General features: G+C 33.3%; 3 protein-coding genes across 3 annotated transcripts; 2 read left to right on the top strand and 1 right to left on the bottom strand.

Annotated features, from left to right (window-relative positions):
- Positions 1–733: 733 nt before the first annotated feature.
- Positions 734–6,993, top strand: LOC136802002 (U1 small nuclear ribonucleoprotein 70 kDa-like). The gene is made up of 9 exons (XM_067058703.1): positions 734–919; positions 1,100–1,214; positions 1,408–1,472; positions 1,658–1,720; positions 2,101–2,182; positions 3,852–3,953; positions 5,330–5,408; positions 5,824–5,973; positions 6,208–6,993. The coding sequence occupies exons 1-9, from the start codon at positions 776–778 to the stop codon at positions 6,572–6,574; spliced, it is 1,167 nt and encodes a 388-aa protein (XP_066914804.1). The 5' UTR covers positions 734–775; the 3' UTR covers positions 6,575–6,993.
- A 359-nt stretch (positions 6,994–7,352) lies between these two features.
- LOC136801999 (uncharacterized) lies at positions 7,353–13,819 on the top strand. Its single transcript, XM_067058700.1, has 2 exons — positions 7,353–7,591; positions 13,259–13,819. The coding sequence occupies exons 1-2, from the start codon at positions 7,519–7,521 to the stop codon at positions 13,669–13,671; spliced, it is 486 nt and encodes a 161-aa protein (XP_066914801.1). The 5' UTR covers positions 7,353–7,518; the 3' UTR covers positions 13,672–13,819.
- Positions 13,820–14,139: 320 nt separating this feature from the next.
- On the bottom strand, positions 14,140–16,670 carry LOC136802000 (actin-related protein 2/3 complex subunit 5-C-like). Its single transcript, XM_067058701.1, has 4 exons — positions 16,471–16,670; positions 15,742–15,811; positions 15,155–15,331; positions 14,140–14,601 (listed from the first exon to the last, which is right to left on the bottom strand). Exons 1-4 carry the CDS (start codon positions 16,608–16,610, stop codon positions 14,539–14,541), a joined length of 450 nt encoding a protein of 149 aa, XP_066914802.1. The 5' UTR covers positions 16,611–16,670; the 3' UTR covers positions 14,140–14,538.

Below are 16,670 nucleotides of genomic sequence, written 5' to 3'. Positions count from 1 at the left end.
GTACATGATGCTATCACTTTTAAATAAGAAATATCTTGACAATGCATGAATGAGTTTTTTGAAATCTAAACATATATTTCATAGCTTTTACCAACAAAAAGAAGCACTTTTCGGGAACTTTCAAAAATCCAACTTATCGTTGATGGACAGCAACAATTTTTGTTTTGATTTGAAATTTTCAGGGGAGATTGTCTCGTCTCTTTTAGGCTGCCTTCAGTAGCATGGAGATCCATGCCATGATTTTTTCTTTTTATACTGATACGATAGCTGACGATAGTGAAGTTTCTAAACTTGTTTTAAATATTAGTAAGTGACTCAAATTTCCTACAGTAAACCTTTCAAGGCAAAAATTTGCCATGCAGGTCAAACCCATCCTGTATATATCACTAGCAGATATCACTATCTGTTTATTCCTTCAGTAGACCTTATTAGCTTTTGCCCCTCAGAAAGCTAAAAGTCTATTATTACAATACCATGGGTAAAACTAAAGATTTAAAAAATTGGTCAACTAAAGAAGCTTTACTATGGGTTGATTAACGAAGAGTTAACAATTAGAACAAGTGGGTAGGTAGAATGAAATGTAATAAGAGGGGGAATATTGGAATAAATATTTCTTTAGTGGTTGAGAGATTCTGAAGAAGAGGTACTGCTGCAAGTAGGAACATTTGATTAAACATTTTCACACAAAGTAGGTGGCCAAATAGTTGTATATCTACATGCCTGTATATTTATATAACATATTATTGCTCTTTTGAAAAGCAGAATAATTATTAAAATGACACAGTACTTACCAGCAAATCTTCTTGCCCTCTTCACTGCAAGACCACCAATTCCATTCAAGCCTCCGCCAGATGGTCTTAAGAAGAGGAAAAATGAAACACCAATTATTGGGTTGACAGATTTCCTTAGAAACTTTGAGGTAAGAATTTACACTTTTTATGCCTTTATATAATATTCAGATTCATTTTTGTTATTTAAGTCTACATTTAAATTTCAATGCATAACTGATTGTTTAATTTTCATTTTGAACTGTTTTGAACTAAATAGTCATTCTTTTTATTTTAGAGAATGACTTAATATAAAAAATATCCTTTTTCAGACCACTGCACCTCCACCTCCCACAAAAGGTGAAAGAAGAGAACAGAGGGAAGAACGAAAACGTCAAGAAAAGAAAGATTATGCTGATTCCAAACTAGAAGAAAAAGTAGCAACCTGTAAGCAAAATCATAACTTTCTTTGGTTTAAAGAAGTATATCTTTAGTACAATAGTCTGTTCCTACTTGAATGGGACTTATAGTTATGTGATGTGATGGTAGCCATTGAAAAAGCAAGAATCTGTCTACATTACAAATTGCATATTCACAGCCTTACCATTATGTGATGAATACTGCCATTTATATTTTTCAGGGGATCCACACAGTGACACCAATGCTGTTGGCGATCCATTCAAGACTCTATTTGTTGGAAGAATTGTAAGTCCCTTTCTACATTGTTTATAGTTCTATCAGAATTCATCAAACTATTCTTAGAGTTTTCAGTTGCTGTCTAATTGCTTGTTTCATTTCTAGATAAAATTTGTAAAACTACATTATGTCAAGTTGTTGATAAACAAAGCCTTGTGTACAAAGCCTTATTGAATTTAGTTTGCTTTTTTTAGAAATATGAAACATCTGAAAACAAGCTGAGAAGAGAAATGGAAGCTTATGGTCCTGTCAGGAATGTATGTTTTTGTACATTCTTATTTGGGAAATCACTTTTTAGAATATACACTGTCACGTTTTAAGATTGCTCAATTCCTTAAAACTTTAACCCTTTCTAGGCCACCTGGAAAGACAGGCAAAAATAGTTTTCAATGGCAATGCACAGTTGAATTTAATTGGAAAAGAGAAAAGTTTTTAAGCAGCCTGTGGCATTTATATTTATCATTGCTAGTTGTTAGTCACAATGTCGAATCTACCCATTGGCCTGTCAATAAACATCCACAATGACAAATATACTGGACATGGACATGGGAAGGCTTTACGTTATCGAAACTGAGTTTATAAATCTTGAAGTGTCACTTGGAATTGAAATTACATTTTCTACCCTTTCCAATTTCAGATTGCAATAGTATTTAACCACAATTCGAGAAAGCCCAGAGGATATGCATTTGTGGAATTCGAACACGAGAGGGACATGCACAGTAAGTCTGAATTATGTCTAAGGATATAACATACTTTTAAATGAAATGAGATATTTAGAAGATTTGTCCATTCAAACAAAGTTCAAAGACTAAATTAAATATTTTTTTATTTATTTGTCAGAGCTTTGTGGACAAATCGAAAGGAAAACTTGGCATTAAAATCTATGGTGGGTATTGGTGGGTATAAAACAACCTCCAATCCAGCCAATTTTAAAACTATAACACTTCAAAATTAAAGCGTACTTTTGAATATCTTCTATAATCCGTCGACTATCATCTGGGCAATCTTTAATAAAATACCTTTGCTTTCTACTATGATATTGATATTGGTGACATTCAACAAGTTATTGCCCAGATAATTTTAAGTCGACCATTATCTTCCTATTTTTCTTTCTTCTCAATCTGTCTCTTGCTTTGATATTACTTTTTGTGGAAAATGAAAAATTGTTCATCAAAAGTACTGTGGTTGAAGTGGTTAGTTAGTTCGGTAAGTTTAAAAAGCTTTGGTAAATACTGGTTTGAAGGTAATATGGAATATGTGGTAAGTTTCAGTAGTTGTAATCTTCTTAGAATGCTACCACTCTTTTCCCGAATGATCATTGCGAGAGTTGTGTTGGTAAGTCTGGTAAGTTTAGCACTCATTGTTGAGATTGGATTATTCTGTAAATGGGAACTTTATGTAATTGTGGAAAATTCATACATAGTCAACTATTGTGGTGAGTTAAAAAGGTATAATACAAAACATAATAAGTATGGTAAGTTATGGTTTAAATGTGATCATGATGGATTTCCTCTGGTTTACGATTACGATCTATATGGTCAAATAGTATGTTAAAAGGTATAGTATAAAATTTGGTATCAGTAAGTTTTCATTCGTTCAACCAGGGTAAGGTTTGGCTGTAATTTTTCCCTTCTAAATAAAAGTTATGAAGACCAAGGTAAGGTTCTTGCATATTGTTCGGTATCGGTAAGTTTGTGGTTAAATGAAGATGCAGTAATAATCGAGGTAAACTTTGTAAGTGGTTTGGAAAATTTGAGTCTATTTGTTCAGGTAAGGATTCCAGTTTGATTGGTAAGTGAATGAAGTTGACAATCGAACGTGTGATTAATCAGACGAATGGATTTAATAGTAAGTTATTTGTGTTGTCCTCTGGCTAGGTGAGTTCTTTGTTCTTTAGTCTTTAAAACCCTGGTGAGTAATTACTTATGCATCTCTCTTTCAAATTGACCTTGGTAAGTGCTCTGACATGGTAGATTTTTTGTAAGTTGGTCTCGGTAAGTTTTGATGTTAGTGTTGGTGTGATTAATTTTGGTAAGTTTTGCCCTCTCCGGGTGCTGATGGTGGTACGCTAGAAGTTTGATGTCTTGATCAAATGTGAGCTGTTGTCTTAATCAAAAATTCGCCAGTGAGTAAATCTTTTCTTCAAACTTCCCTCGCAAATACGATAGCTAGTTTTAGCTATACTAATATCAGTTTGTCATAGTTTTTGAATAGAAATTCTTGATCATCAATGTAATATAAAACCTTTTTTGGTAAGTAATATTTCTTTGAAAGAAACAGTTGAAAGCACAGATCATTATGAAATGAATATGGTACCATAGAACCAGACAGATAGTTTTATATCTGTACACAATTCTTTCTGACTCCTTTTCCCATTTTCTTCTGCAGGTGCTTACAAACATGCTGATGGTAAAAAGATTGATGGAAGGCGTATTGTTGTCGATGTTGAAAGAGGTCGTACCGTCAAAAGTTGGAGACCTCGTCGCCTAGGTAAGTAGAACAACATTCAAAATCAATCTTGAAATGGATGTTTCAATTGTCTGAAATGCTTCAATAATAGAATGAAAATACGAAAGTAGGATACAAATGTTTTGAGATGTTTTAGAGTCAAAAAAACTTTCAGCTAATTATCAATATTGATTTTCTCTTCTTATTTTGACAGCATGGTTTCATCCATGTTTTCCAGTCCCTCCTTAAACAGCAAATTACCCCTTATCCATTTCTCCCCCCTCAATTTGGAATTTGATTTGTACTGTGCCCTTATTTCCTAATCCCCCCTTAAATCTTCTTTTACTTTTCTAAAGTGCCCCTTATTAAAGAAGCTGACACACTTTGTAATAACACCTGATGCACTTTATAGTAAAGGGAAATTCCATCCAAAACAAAAATTTTTCTAAGATTTCAAAACCGTTAAGACAAGAAATATAACAGGATGTAAAGGTTTTAGTTATAAAAATGTATGTGAAGCTGTCTGACATGCCTGGAAAATCAGTTAGAGGAGACATTCAAATATTTTCTTTTTTGGGCAATGGGTTTTTAATTTTCCTTTTAGTTATGAAACAATGACTATTTTTCTTTTCATAGCCGATTATTACAATATTTAAAAATTTGGTTGGTTAAAAAAGTCAGTTGATTATTTTTTCAGCCAGAAAGGTTTTCATTTGTTTGTATCAGGATTATCAATATTATTCTCTATGATAAATGTTTAATCGACCCATGACTAAGACAGCTGAAGACAGTAAGGTCATTCATTATCTTGCATTTTTAGTATTTAGGACTGAACCCAGTTTATTTTATTTATTTTTAAGTCTGAAACTTTGGATCTAAATCTTAAAATTTCTGTTTTAAATGTAGTGAAGCAATTTACAGGGCTTTTTACGAAGCCCTTTTTTATGGCATTTAAATCTATATTTTATTACAAAGTGCGTCAGCTTTTGGTATTACAAAGTGCAGCAGGTATTGCTTGCAACTGTGGCATTTATTACAAAGTATTTTTATTACAGGGGCCAAAAAATCACCCAACATTGCTGGGCGACAGAGAAAATCTTTGAATTTTTACCCTTAGTTTACCACCTTAAACGGTATTTGAAGTATATTTAAGTAAAAAAAAACTTTGCAAGAGTATGAAAAGAGATTTGGATTCACATGAATTACTCCCCCTTAAATTCAAAATTACTTTTTCTTTGATCCCCTTAAACTTGAATCCCCCCTCATTTCTGAAAATTTCAAAAAATTTGCCCTTAAGATTATGTCCAAAATTCAAGTCCCTCCTTATTGTAAGGGGGGCTGAAACCATGTGACATTTGACGTTTGTTACGAATTTTGCAAATTACAATAAAGAAATTGTGGTTAAATTAATTTTCCAGGTGGAGGACTTGGTGGCACTAGACGTGGAGGACCGGAAGATAATATTCGCCACTCTGGACGTGTTGATCAATGGGAAGGGTAAGTTGTTTTCCATTCAAATTTCAAAGTACATATAAAAAAGTGGAAATATTAAACAAAGAATACACGCTTTTTCTTTTATAAGAATAGTGTACTTTGGTTGAGGATGAGCATTATTCTTATTTTTCTATTGTTTTAAACAATAGGCCTATTGTTTTAAACCCGAAATCTCACCCTGATATTCTTATAGAAGTTATTCTTATAAAAGAAAATGCGTGTATAACTTAAGTCTCAAAAGTATAGTATGTGGTAAAAAAAGGACTTTAAAGCACCCCTTTATGTTGGATTAAAAGTTAAAAAGTATCCACAAACTTTTGAAACAGACTTAAGGTAGATGATCATTCAAATTGGGAAATTGTCGACCAAGAAGTTATTTTATTTGATTTAATACGCTACTTTTCTTATTTTATAACAGTAAAGAGCGTGAACGTGGAGGCGGAGAAGATCGTGACCGTGATAGAGAACGCGACCGTTCAGAAAAACGTGAACGGGGTGATAGAGATCGTGACAGAGAAGAAAGACGAAAAAGAAGTCGCTCACCAAGGGACCGAAAAGACAGAGACAGGTAAAAGAAATCTGTATTCTCTATGCTCCACTTTTCGCGTAGATTTTTTTAAAAAGTTTTAAAAGCAATATCCAATAGGCCGAAACAGAGTCTCGTTTTATTTTTTGGTACTGTTATGCTTATTACTTTTCCTCCTTGAATGAATTTTTTCTTTTTGTCCGATAAAAGGAAATATCAGTAACGTAGTCAGTCACCCAATGAATAAATTTTGATATCTTCATTTAAAATTTTCAGAGACCGCGAAAGACGACGAGACCGTGACCGAGGTGATCGAGACAAAGACCGAGAACGAAGTGATCGTGGAGACCGTGACAAAGATCGAGACAGAGAAAGAAGCGATCGTGACCGAGATAGGGGTGACCGTGAAAAACGTGATCGCGGTGAGAGTCGCGACCGCCGAAGAGATCGCGATGAGAGACGAGAAGAAGAATATGTCGGAGATGCACCACCTTCAGGTAATGGCGAGAAGAACAATTACGATAACGAGTTTCCGTACCGATCGGCAGAAGATGGGGAAATTAAACAGGAGGAAGTTGAACAGAATAATTACCACGTGGCCGATCAACGAGCTGAAGAAGGCGATGATGATTATTATCAATAGAAATCTAACGGCGAACAATGTTATTGCTGTGTACGCAGTTATCATTCTTCCTTGGTAGTTAAGATGAACATTGCGGAATGTTTTGATAGGGAAATGAATTTTAATCGGAAAGTCGAACAGTTCATGAATGTTATGAACGCTTTGTCTCAAATTGGGAATTGAGGATAAAGGACGAGTCAGATGTCAAATTTGCATTTGCTACTTTCACGGATTGCTGAAAACTTACCTTGACGACTTCAGGGCTAAAAATCAAACTTTGTAATTTTAGAATGTTTCAGTCTAAGATGCACGATCTCAGTGTAAACAGGTATTATTTGCCTTCCCTTCGTCATACTTTGTAAATTTTATTATTATTCTGACAACATGACCAAGTTTGTAATGTTTTAATTTTTTGAAATATCGAGACTTTTATTATTTTATCCACCTTCTTTCAAATTCTTTTATCTTCGTATTTGAGTTTCAAATAACATGGTGTTGTTGACAGTTTTCTCTCTTGTTGCTGCATTAACCGTAGGACAGCATTGTACGCTCTTGAAGTATTAATATTCAGTAAATTTGTTGTCTTAAAGTGAGCGTGCCTTAAATCAGATTATATTATGAAATGCTAGGAATGTTAAAAGCTCTACTTTTGTCTCAGATTTTCTATTCTTAATTTCCTCAATCAAATTAAATGAATTTATTTCAAAAAATCTTTTGAATGTCGCATAATTTAATCATGCAGAACTTTTTATTGGGAATTACTCAACCGGAACATTGAATCTGTCGTTCGAAAGATTCGAACGTGTTTTACTTTTCGAGAATTGTGAAAAAACGAAACCGCAGCAGTTATGCTGTGAAAAACATCATAACTCTTTGTTCGACAGATTTTATTATAGAGTTTTTGAGAAATAAATTGGAAGTTGTTATTTTCTTTGTTCGTAAATATTTGTCTTTTTTACTGGAAAATGGACGGTTGGAGGACTTTCCTAGTCTTGGCATCGCTGTATCTTGGAGTATTATCCCGACCCTATAATGATGGTACGAATTTAATCTTTTTAGTAAATTACTAATAATTTGACATTACTTACCTAAAAAACTTACTGACTTTTGACCCGAAACATCAAATGTTGCACATCCCATATCGAAATCGATCTGTTATTCGAAGAAATTTTAGCGAGACTAATTTTAGCGTATATTAGCGAATCAGAAAAATCTAGATTTTTTTTGGATTTATTTTAGCGAATCACGATTTCAAAAAATTTCGCGTGGATAAATTTTAGTGAATACTCGTATTACATTATTGACTGAATTCGTTTTCTACTATTTCTTTGCACTTAAACCCTTTCTATTGATAAAAATGTATTAAGGCAATATAACCAGAAATTTCGCGCGGATAAATTTTAGCGATCTGTCGATTCGGCGTGTTTTAGCGAGATTTATTTTAGCGAAAATAGGGAAAACTCGCTAAAACGCTAAAATTAGTCTCGCTAAAATTTCTACGATTAAAGTAGTAACTTCTTTTTTTCTTGCACCAAAAGTCCATGGCTGTACCTTTTGGTCCCATAGAAAATTTAGTCCTTGCTTTTCACCTTCACTTTCGAAGTTTTATATAGATTTAACCCTTTAACTGCCAAATTTCGGCTTTCGTTAGGCTGCCTACCATCCGTATATTTTGTTTAAACTGTTAAAACAAAAACTATTTCATGGGTGCACTAAAATAAAACCTTAGGTTTGCAGTTTTAAAACTTCTCATCCTATGGCCTTCGGACGAACATTTTTGACGTTAGTCTACAGCAAAAATTAAGATAGAATTTAATTCAAAGCAAAATTCGCAATAGTCTGATTCTATCAAATACTTCTGTTCTGAAGTATTTTATTATTATTGTTCTTAAGATTGAATTTTATAACCCTAGCGGTTTGTGTATTTAATTGGTCAAAGACGTGTATATTTTGTAATTTTACAGGGTAAACAAATTTTTAGTTTCTTTTCTTGACCGTGATGAGAGAAAAAAATTTTGCGGGCCTGGCAGTGTGATTTTAGGTGCCATTTCAGGAGTAAGGCTAAAATAAGAAAAACATACAGCACCTGACCCCAGAGGTGAAATGTTAATCAGACCTGAATGATGTAGATTTGCATTTTAAAAAACATTGAATGTTTTCAACGAAGTTTCGAACTCCCAAAATCCTTTCCCAGGGGTAAGTTTCATTACTTTTGATAGATAAGGTAATTTTTTTGGTCCTTGAAGTTGACTCCCATTTTCGTTATAACCCCTAGAATGTAGGTTTGGTTTTATGGTTTTAAATCTAGTACTGTAATACCTTAAAAGAAGAAAATTTGGCGGATTTGGCCAGAATCCGCCAAATTAAGTTCCCGCCAAAATTTCTTTTTTTCGCCATCCGCCAAATTAAATTCCCGCTAAATTAAACTTTTTGAAAATATGATCTTTTTTAAGGTGTTTTTGCATTTTTTTTTGCTGTTTTTACCAGCAAACGCCAAATTAAATTCCCGCCAAATTTAGTTTTTTCGTCCATCCGCCAAATTAAATTCCCTCTAAAAAACTTTTTCGGCCATCCGCCAAATTGAATTCCCGCTGAAAATTGGATTTTTTCGCTTTTCAACCCCCCGAATGTAGGTGAAAAGATTTGGTTGTTAAGAGCGGAATTTCAGTATTCATCGGAAATTATTGTTCTCTAAGTGAAATTCATACTTTAGAAATTTACTCTATGACCAAAAAATTAACAAAAATATCAATTTCATCGTGCTATAAATGAGAAAAAGTAAAAGAAAGGACAAAATGAAGAGACAAAAAAGTTGATTTTATTTTGTAGGTTGAAAACTTTATGTTAAAATATGTGAATGATGTAACCATATGTAACAACCCCCTGCCTCACAGCCCCGGTGGAACCTTTTCCCACAGCGAGGACAAAAATTTCTATTCCCCATAAGTCCCATTGGGGATAGAAATTCTATTGTTCCAAACTCAGGCAAATTTTCTGATTGGGCAGGTCTGCTGGGACACGTGTCTCATTTCGGGTAGTATCCAATCAACTTCGATTCAGATTTTTGTTAGGAAAAATTAATTCAAGTTAAAATTTTATGTCTATAAATAATAAAACAGTATGCTCTGAAACAACTTTTTATGAAGTTGAACTATCGTTAGGGCTACAATGCTAAAAAATGAGAAACCTACATTCTCGGGGTCAGGTGCTGTATATACAAGTTGCTTCAAAACTGACCTTCTGACAAAAACTTGTGTCGCGAAGAGACATATCAATCAGATGACACTAAACTGACGATATTAACGGGACAATTACAAGAGCAATACTTACGAACGGAAATGTACAGAAGGACGCGTAAAACGGTATGTACTTCGTACTTCACTACTCATACTTCTTTTAACAACAATAATTAAACGAAAACCTAACCTGGACCATGTTACAGTATATGATCCCAAATGGACTCGCGTATTATTTAGCTTACGGTTGATGTAAATATCTTTTTATCAGAAGTAGCTAATTTTCTTCTTCGTTTTTCTTCACTTTTTCGAGGAAATATCGAATTATTAGTGGAAAACATAGGCGCATTTAGATATCTTTCCAACGATACCAAATTTTTATTATACGAAAACTGGTTAGAAAGTTTTGGTCCAGAATAAAAACACTGCACTGCAAAAAGGTTTTTGACACAGATATATTTTCTTACTTCATTTTTTCAGAGCATCAAGAAGTAATATACCGGACGCAATCGGAACCACGTGATCCACGAAGTTTCAAAAGTTTCATTCAATCAACATCAATGAGTGCAATCCAGTTAGCGCAGAAAGCCGTCAACTCATTTTTCCCGAATCTCGAAAACAACAAAAACAATGACCTGATTGAAGATCAATTGAACGGACTACGTATGAACCGAAGATCAGTAAATGAAGGAGATAAAACACAAACAAAATATGTATCAAAATTATCTCCCTTATCAAATGGCAGCAACACCCTATGCGCAATATTATGGAGGTTATCAACAATATCCATATTACGCTTCTAATTATTATCAATCACAAAATCAACCAGATTTGAGTAAAAGGATAAACATAGCGTTAAAAGAAGCTGCGTCAAAACAAAATCCCGGAGCACCAGATAAAAACATTAAAGAGATGAGTAAAAAATCTGAAACAACGTCAAAAAATGTTGATGGAAACCAGTCGATCTTACAAGAAGTTGAGAATGATACACATGGTTTCTACGACGCGATCGATAACACAAAAGAAGCCCTCATAACCAAATTGAAAACTGGAGGATTGAGCATAATAGAATCATTAGAAGGGAATGCAGATAAACCTGGCATTGGTGCAAAAAAGAATGAAATCAAGGGAAAGAAAAAGAAGGATAAGAAAACTTATGAAGAAGATTATAAACGAGCACTATTAAGTCAAGGTGACTTGGAACAGAAATTGGTTAGCTATTTCACAGACTATATTTGTGGTAACGACTGTTAACGAAACAGTCCATTCGTATTGAACCAGAGTTGCCAATACATAAAACTAATGTTCGTTTCCAGAAACAACCGTCGGCTACATGTTTATATAGCACACATCCTCATAGAAAGCTAAATAAATACAACCTCTCTCACAGCTTTCACCAGAAGAATACAATAAGAACAGTGAATTCTGTTGAGCAAGAGGCCATCAGTATAAATTAATTACATTTTTTATCTTAATTTTTTTTCAAATTATCCGTGTAAATATATGAAAAATAAGTTATCACAAAAGCTTCAAAATATAATCAAAATTTGTCGAAAAATATATTCACCTCCATTATAGCTCTGCGACAGAAGGAGGATTTGAAATTATATAAGACCTTTCAAAATCTGAGAAAGGTTTACCATAAATAAATCAATCACTTACATTATCACGGCCTATCACTAACCAAACAACCTAACATGTTGATCAAAATATTTCTAGTGTCTCTATCTAATTTGATAACAAAATTGTTTTTATTTTTACTGGTTAACGGCCAACCAAATCAAACAAGACGACTTGAAGTCGAAAATTTCGCCTAGAATTTGAACTGCGTAGGAAAAACAAGAAGTAGAGATTGAAGCCAATTTGAAATCTACTTCACATCGAGCCTTGATGAAACAATTTTGCAAGAACAACGAGACTTAAAATCGCTAAAAAAAGAGACCAATTTAAGAACAATTGTTGTTTAATTTTTAAGAACTAATAAACAAAGGTAATATCACCGTCTATCAAAAGTTATTGATTTGATTCTTATAAAGTAAAGCTTATTATAGGAAAAATGAATATGCTCATATTGTGCACCATCCCTTGTTTACTTTGTAGCCCTTTGTAAGGACTAATTACCGAAGGTATATCGCCCCGTCTATAAAGAGTTATTGATTGATTCTTATAAAGTATAATGCTTATAAGAAAAAAATGTGCTCATATTGTGTGGCCATCGCTTGTTTACTTTGTAAGAATGATTTACCGAAAGGAATAGCACAGTCTATCAAGAGTTGTTGATTTGATTCTTATAAAGTATATGCTTATAAGAAAAATGAATATGCTCATATTGTGCGCCATCTCTTGTTTACTTTGTAAGAACTAATTACCGAAAGGTATATTACCGTCTATCGAGAGTTATTGATTTGATTCTTATAAAGTAATGCTTATGAGAAAAATAAAATATGCTCATAATTTGCGCTAAGTCCCTTGTTTACTTTGTAAGAACTAATTACCGAAAGGTATATCACCGTCTATCGAGAGTTATTGATTTGATTCTTATAAAGTAAATGCTTAAGAAAAATAAAAATGCTGATGTTGTGTGCCATCCCTTGTTTACTTTGTAAGAACTAATTACCGAAAGGTATATCACCGTCTATCGAGAGTTAATGATTTGATTCTTATAAAGTAAATGCTTATAAGAAAAATAAAAATGCCGATGTTGTGTGCCATTGCTTGTTTACTTTGAAAGAGCTAATTACCGAAAGGTATATCACCGTCTATTAAAAGTTATTGATTTGATTCTTATAAAGTATATGCTTATAAGAAAAATAAATGAGCTCATATTATGCACCATTCCTTGTTTACTTTGTAAGAACTAATTACCGAAAGGTATATCACCGTCTATCAAGAGTTATTGATTTGATTCTTATAAAGTATATGCTTATAAAGAATAATAAGTAAGGCTCATATTGTGCGCCATCCTTGTTTACTTTGCAAGAACTAATTACCGAAAAGTATATTACCGTCTATCAAGAGTTATTGATTTGATTCTTATAAAGTATATGCTTATAAGAAAAATAAATATGCTCATATTGTGCGCCATCCTTATAAAGAAAATAAAGAAAAAATCAAAACTGTGGAGCTAAAACACAAAGATAAATGACGTAATCCAAAGAAAACCCGCGAAAATCGTCCGTGGTTATACGAGCGTGTAATTTGTAAATTAAATTTAGTGAGTTCGTCCACCGTATCAAGCACTTTCGTTTTCTAATTTTTTTTCCAATGACACCGCGAAAGGCTATCGTAATACTTTCGCTATGCGAAATTAATAAGAGCTTATGAAAACTCCAATCTCGTCCCAACCAACCACTTTATTGAAAGAAAAGTCTCTGTTAGAAGCCAAAGTTTATAGTATCCTCTCATCTCATTGGTCAACGACCACAAAATCATGGTGAGTAAAATTCTCATTTTGTTTTATCAATTTCAGGTCTATCACAGCAATATCAATCGTATTTAAGGACACAATATCCACAATATTATGCATACCAAGCTCAACAACAGTACTTAGCACAACAAGCAAACGAAGAACAGAAAGCACATCAAGTAGAGTCCAACCCTGCACCAAATATAGTAGCACAAATGACGGATCTAGAACACGACGTATCCGGTTTCCATGATGCTATGGCTGGTATGGCTGAAGCTATGATCGTTACTAAGCAAAATAAAGATGGTAGCTTAACAGTGGAAGAGAAATTAGAAGATGCTGAAAACGGGAAAAAGAAAAGTTCAGTCAATAAACATAAAAAGAAAGCAGCCAAAAAATTAGCATCTGAAAGACGGAGATTTGAGAAAGAAATGGTCAAATTCTTTACTAATTTTATGTGTGGAAAAGAATGCTAAAAATGATCACCTTTGAAAAAGACTTTATATAAACTTTCCAGGCTCGAGTCTCGAGTCATACCCAACTTTAAAGCCCCCGGCATTGTGTATTATTAGTTACTTGCCGTCTTATTATCTTTGAATAGTTTTTCGTAGTAATAATTATTATTTTACTACTGTAGTTAGTATGAATATTTCTTCAAGTTTTTATTTTGTAGTCCATCGTTTTAGATTGGCACTTGTGTCTTTTTTAGTGTGTAAATATGTTTTCTTTGTATCTTTTCTATCTCTAGTATCTTATAATCAATTGTGAGGAAAAACTGAAAATTAAATATTATAAGCAAATCGAAATTCCTTTCTTAAGGAAAGATAAAATCTAAAAGACCGTCACAGGGGTGGTAAATCTAAAGATCCATACAAAAGCTTGTAATGATCTATACGAATCAGCACAAATATTACTGGGCGCTAAGAGTTATAAAAAATAGAAAGTTTTAAAAGGAGAACGGAATTTCTTACAAAAAAATTGTTTTTCGACATATTCAAATGTACAAAAAGAATGGAAAAACAAAAAACAATAAACAAAAAATAATAAATCATACAAAGCCCTGAAAAATTATGCCAGTTTTTCCCTGGCATCAGATCCGATCATTCCTCGAATTGGACGAATGCATAAAATTGTAAATCACGAAAATGTGCTGAATTTGCAAAGATTTGTTGATCGAATTCTATTGAGTCGAGTTGACACAGGATAAAGTAAAATCTGGTCTAATCTTTTTCTTAAATTACTGATCAAAAAATTAAATTAATTGTAGTTGTAAAATGCGATATTTAGGAATTTGATTTTTTTGGTACCCATAGTCACAAGGCATGCAGCGAACTAAAGAATTTCTAAACTGATTTACGATCGGTCAAGACTCTCATGATTCCTCCATTGCCAGTCACTGCGACAACCTGAAAAATGAAGCAAAAATTGTTATCTAAGGATTAGCCCAACCAAATTACTTCGATTCGATTGAAAAATCGATTGAGTTTGAAGCCCCAAAGGGGCTAGAGATGAAGCTTAAACCTTTCTCAAGCAAGAAAACGTGAAGCCTAATAAGTTTGCTCAAATTTGCCCTGCATTTAGAAATTTTGTTTGAAAAACACACGGGTCACGTGTTCTGGATGGGAAATAAGTAGCTTCATTACCCATCCTGGAGTTTCGGATCTCTTCCATAATTTGGGAGTTTTTTTTATTCTGTTTTGCCATTTGTGTTTGTAGCTGGCATAATCCAGCCAACAAAACAGTCCTAACTCCTATCCTAAAGAATCCCCCTAATCACTTTTAAATCTTAGCATGTACAGGCATGTATGTTATCAATTGTTGCAAGTTGTAGAATTTCTTTTCAGAAAAGAAACTTTTATCGGTTCAACTCGTCAATAAACAAGATGGGAGTGTAACAGTGACACGTAGAGGGGAATGGTGCTAATTTCAATACTGGTTGTAGTTAATTCAAAAACAAACCTTTTCATGCCAAGATAAGAGTGATCCACAAGAGCTGTCGGTCGGTTCACTAAAGCCTTTATAGATGAATTTCAATAGTGCGTCTTGTTCAGCCGATCCCAGTGATTTGACTGCATTCTCAACTTCGGATGATTTGTATTGTGAAATGACACGGATGAGTAACGCCAATATTCTTTTCTGAAATTTCAAGACACAAAAAATTAATTATTTGCAAGCTATTGAATTAGGAAGATCTTTGTATCAGAAGATGCAACGCATCAATTAAAATTCAATTTAAAAAAGTCATTTCAAGACCATTAACTCATAATAAATCTCACAAAATTCATAGGCCTCTTAAAATTTAGGAAAATACGAACAAATTTTTTTCACTAAATCTTTTTAACCGCTGTTTCTAGATGAATCTCCCTCCAGGCCACATTTTTAAATTCTCCCATCCACGATTTTTATGAAGAAGGATGTCAAATTGTTAATCTCTTGGTTGGATTGTGCTTTACTCGCGTATTAGAACGAAAGAGCCTACTTGAATATAATTATACCGTATCTTTATCAGACCAAAAATTTAATTCTAATACCAAGTGAGGCTTTACCTTTTCTTTATCACTCGCGTTATATGGTGGACTTGATAGAATAAGTTTTAATGCATCGTTATTCTTTTTACTAAAAAGAGAATAATACGGTTTCAAAATGATTATCAGATCATTCAAAGAGCTTTTTCCTGGTCGCTTTATACAGAAAGAAACTAAGTGAATTTCGCATTAAGAAAATGACAAAAAGTTAATCAAATCTTGGCGATTTCCAATAGGGAAAAGTGCTTTGAATTTTGCCAGCAAAAAATACAGAGAATTGATTTTTTTGTAGATATAAAATAATGAAGAAAAAAATTGTCCATTAGTCAATTTGTCAAAAATTTGTATCTAGCATTCAAATCCCTGGGCAGGGGCTGGGGATGGAGAATATTTGGTATGTATTGATTGGAAATCCAAAAACTGACCCTTAGAGAGAAAATGTTACTATACATTTCTAAACCTTAGAGAAATTCTTCTAATTTTCATGGTTTTTGTATAAAGATACCCAAAAAGGGGAGAATCTTTTTAGACTAGAGTGACTATTTTGACTTTTTGTTCTTCTTGTAATCCTTAGAGAGACTTTGGAAAGGCCAAAAAGCCAAGTATGCAAATACAAAAAGGTTAGTATCACTGAATTTTAGGAAGTGAGCTATATTTATGTGAGCTATACGCGACTCTAAATTTCAAACAAACATGTTGACCCTTGATATGTCTTTGAGAAGTACCAATTTTTAAAATATATGCTCTTACCCATTCAATAAATTTTGTACATCCCCTTCACTTGGTCCTCCAGTTTCATCTGATGCTGTGGTATCATCTTGAAAACGATCCTCATCCAAGTCGTCAACATTGAATTTACGAAAATTTGTTGATTGAGATGATTTAGACATGATGCTTTTTATTTCTAGTTCTCACTAAACTAAAGTGAAACAATGAGATTTATAATATCA

This window comes from Clytia hemisphaerica, unplaced genomic scaffold, assembly GCF_902728285.1.
Source record: "Clytia hemisphaerica strain Z4C2 unplaced genomic scaffold, Clytia hemisphaerica genome assembly, whole genome shotgun sequence".
Classification (NCBI taxonomy): Eukaryota; Metazoa; Cnidaria; class Hydrozoa; order Leptothecata; family Clytiidae; genus Clytia; species Clytia hemisphaerica.
This window is presented reverse-complemented; position numbering and strand designations above follow the sequence as displayed.

Excerpts from the sequence above, each read along its gene's own strand:
- LOC136802002 (XM_067058703.1), top strand. The coding sequence starts at position 776 with ATGACACAGTACTTACCAGCAAATCTTCTTGCCCTCTTCACTGCAAGA. Across the intron at positions 1,473-1,657 it reads CTCTATTTGTTGGAAGAATT|AAATATGAAACATCTGAAAA; the intron begins GTAAGTCCCTTT and ends TGCTTTTTTTAG. Across the intron at positions 2,183-3,851 it reads ACACGAGAGGGACATGCACA|GTGCTTACAAACATGCTGAT; the intron begins GTAAGTCTGAAT and ends TTTCTTCTGCAG.
- LOC136801999 (XM_067058700.1), top strand. The coding sequence starts at position 7,519 with ATGGACGGTTGGAGGACTTTCCTAGTCTTGGCATCGCTGTATCTTGGA. Across the intron at positions 7,592-13,258 it reads ATCCCGACCCTATAATGATG|GTCTATCACAGCAATATCAA; the intron begins GTACGAATTTAA and ends TATCAATTTCAG.
- LOC136802000 (XM_067058701.1), bottom strand. The coding sequence starts at position 16,610 with ATGTCTAAATCATCTCAATCAACAAATTTTCGTAAATTCAATGTTGAC. Across the intron at positions 15,332-15,741 it reads ACGCGAGTGATAAAGAAAAG|AAAAGAATATTGGCGTTACT; the intron begins GTAAAGCCTCAC and ends TTGAAATTTCAG. Across the intron at positions 14,602-15,154 it reads TCTTATCTTGGCATGAAAAG|GTTGTCGCAGTGACTGGCAA; the intron begins GTTTGTTTTTGA and ends TTCATTTTTCAG.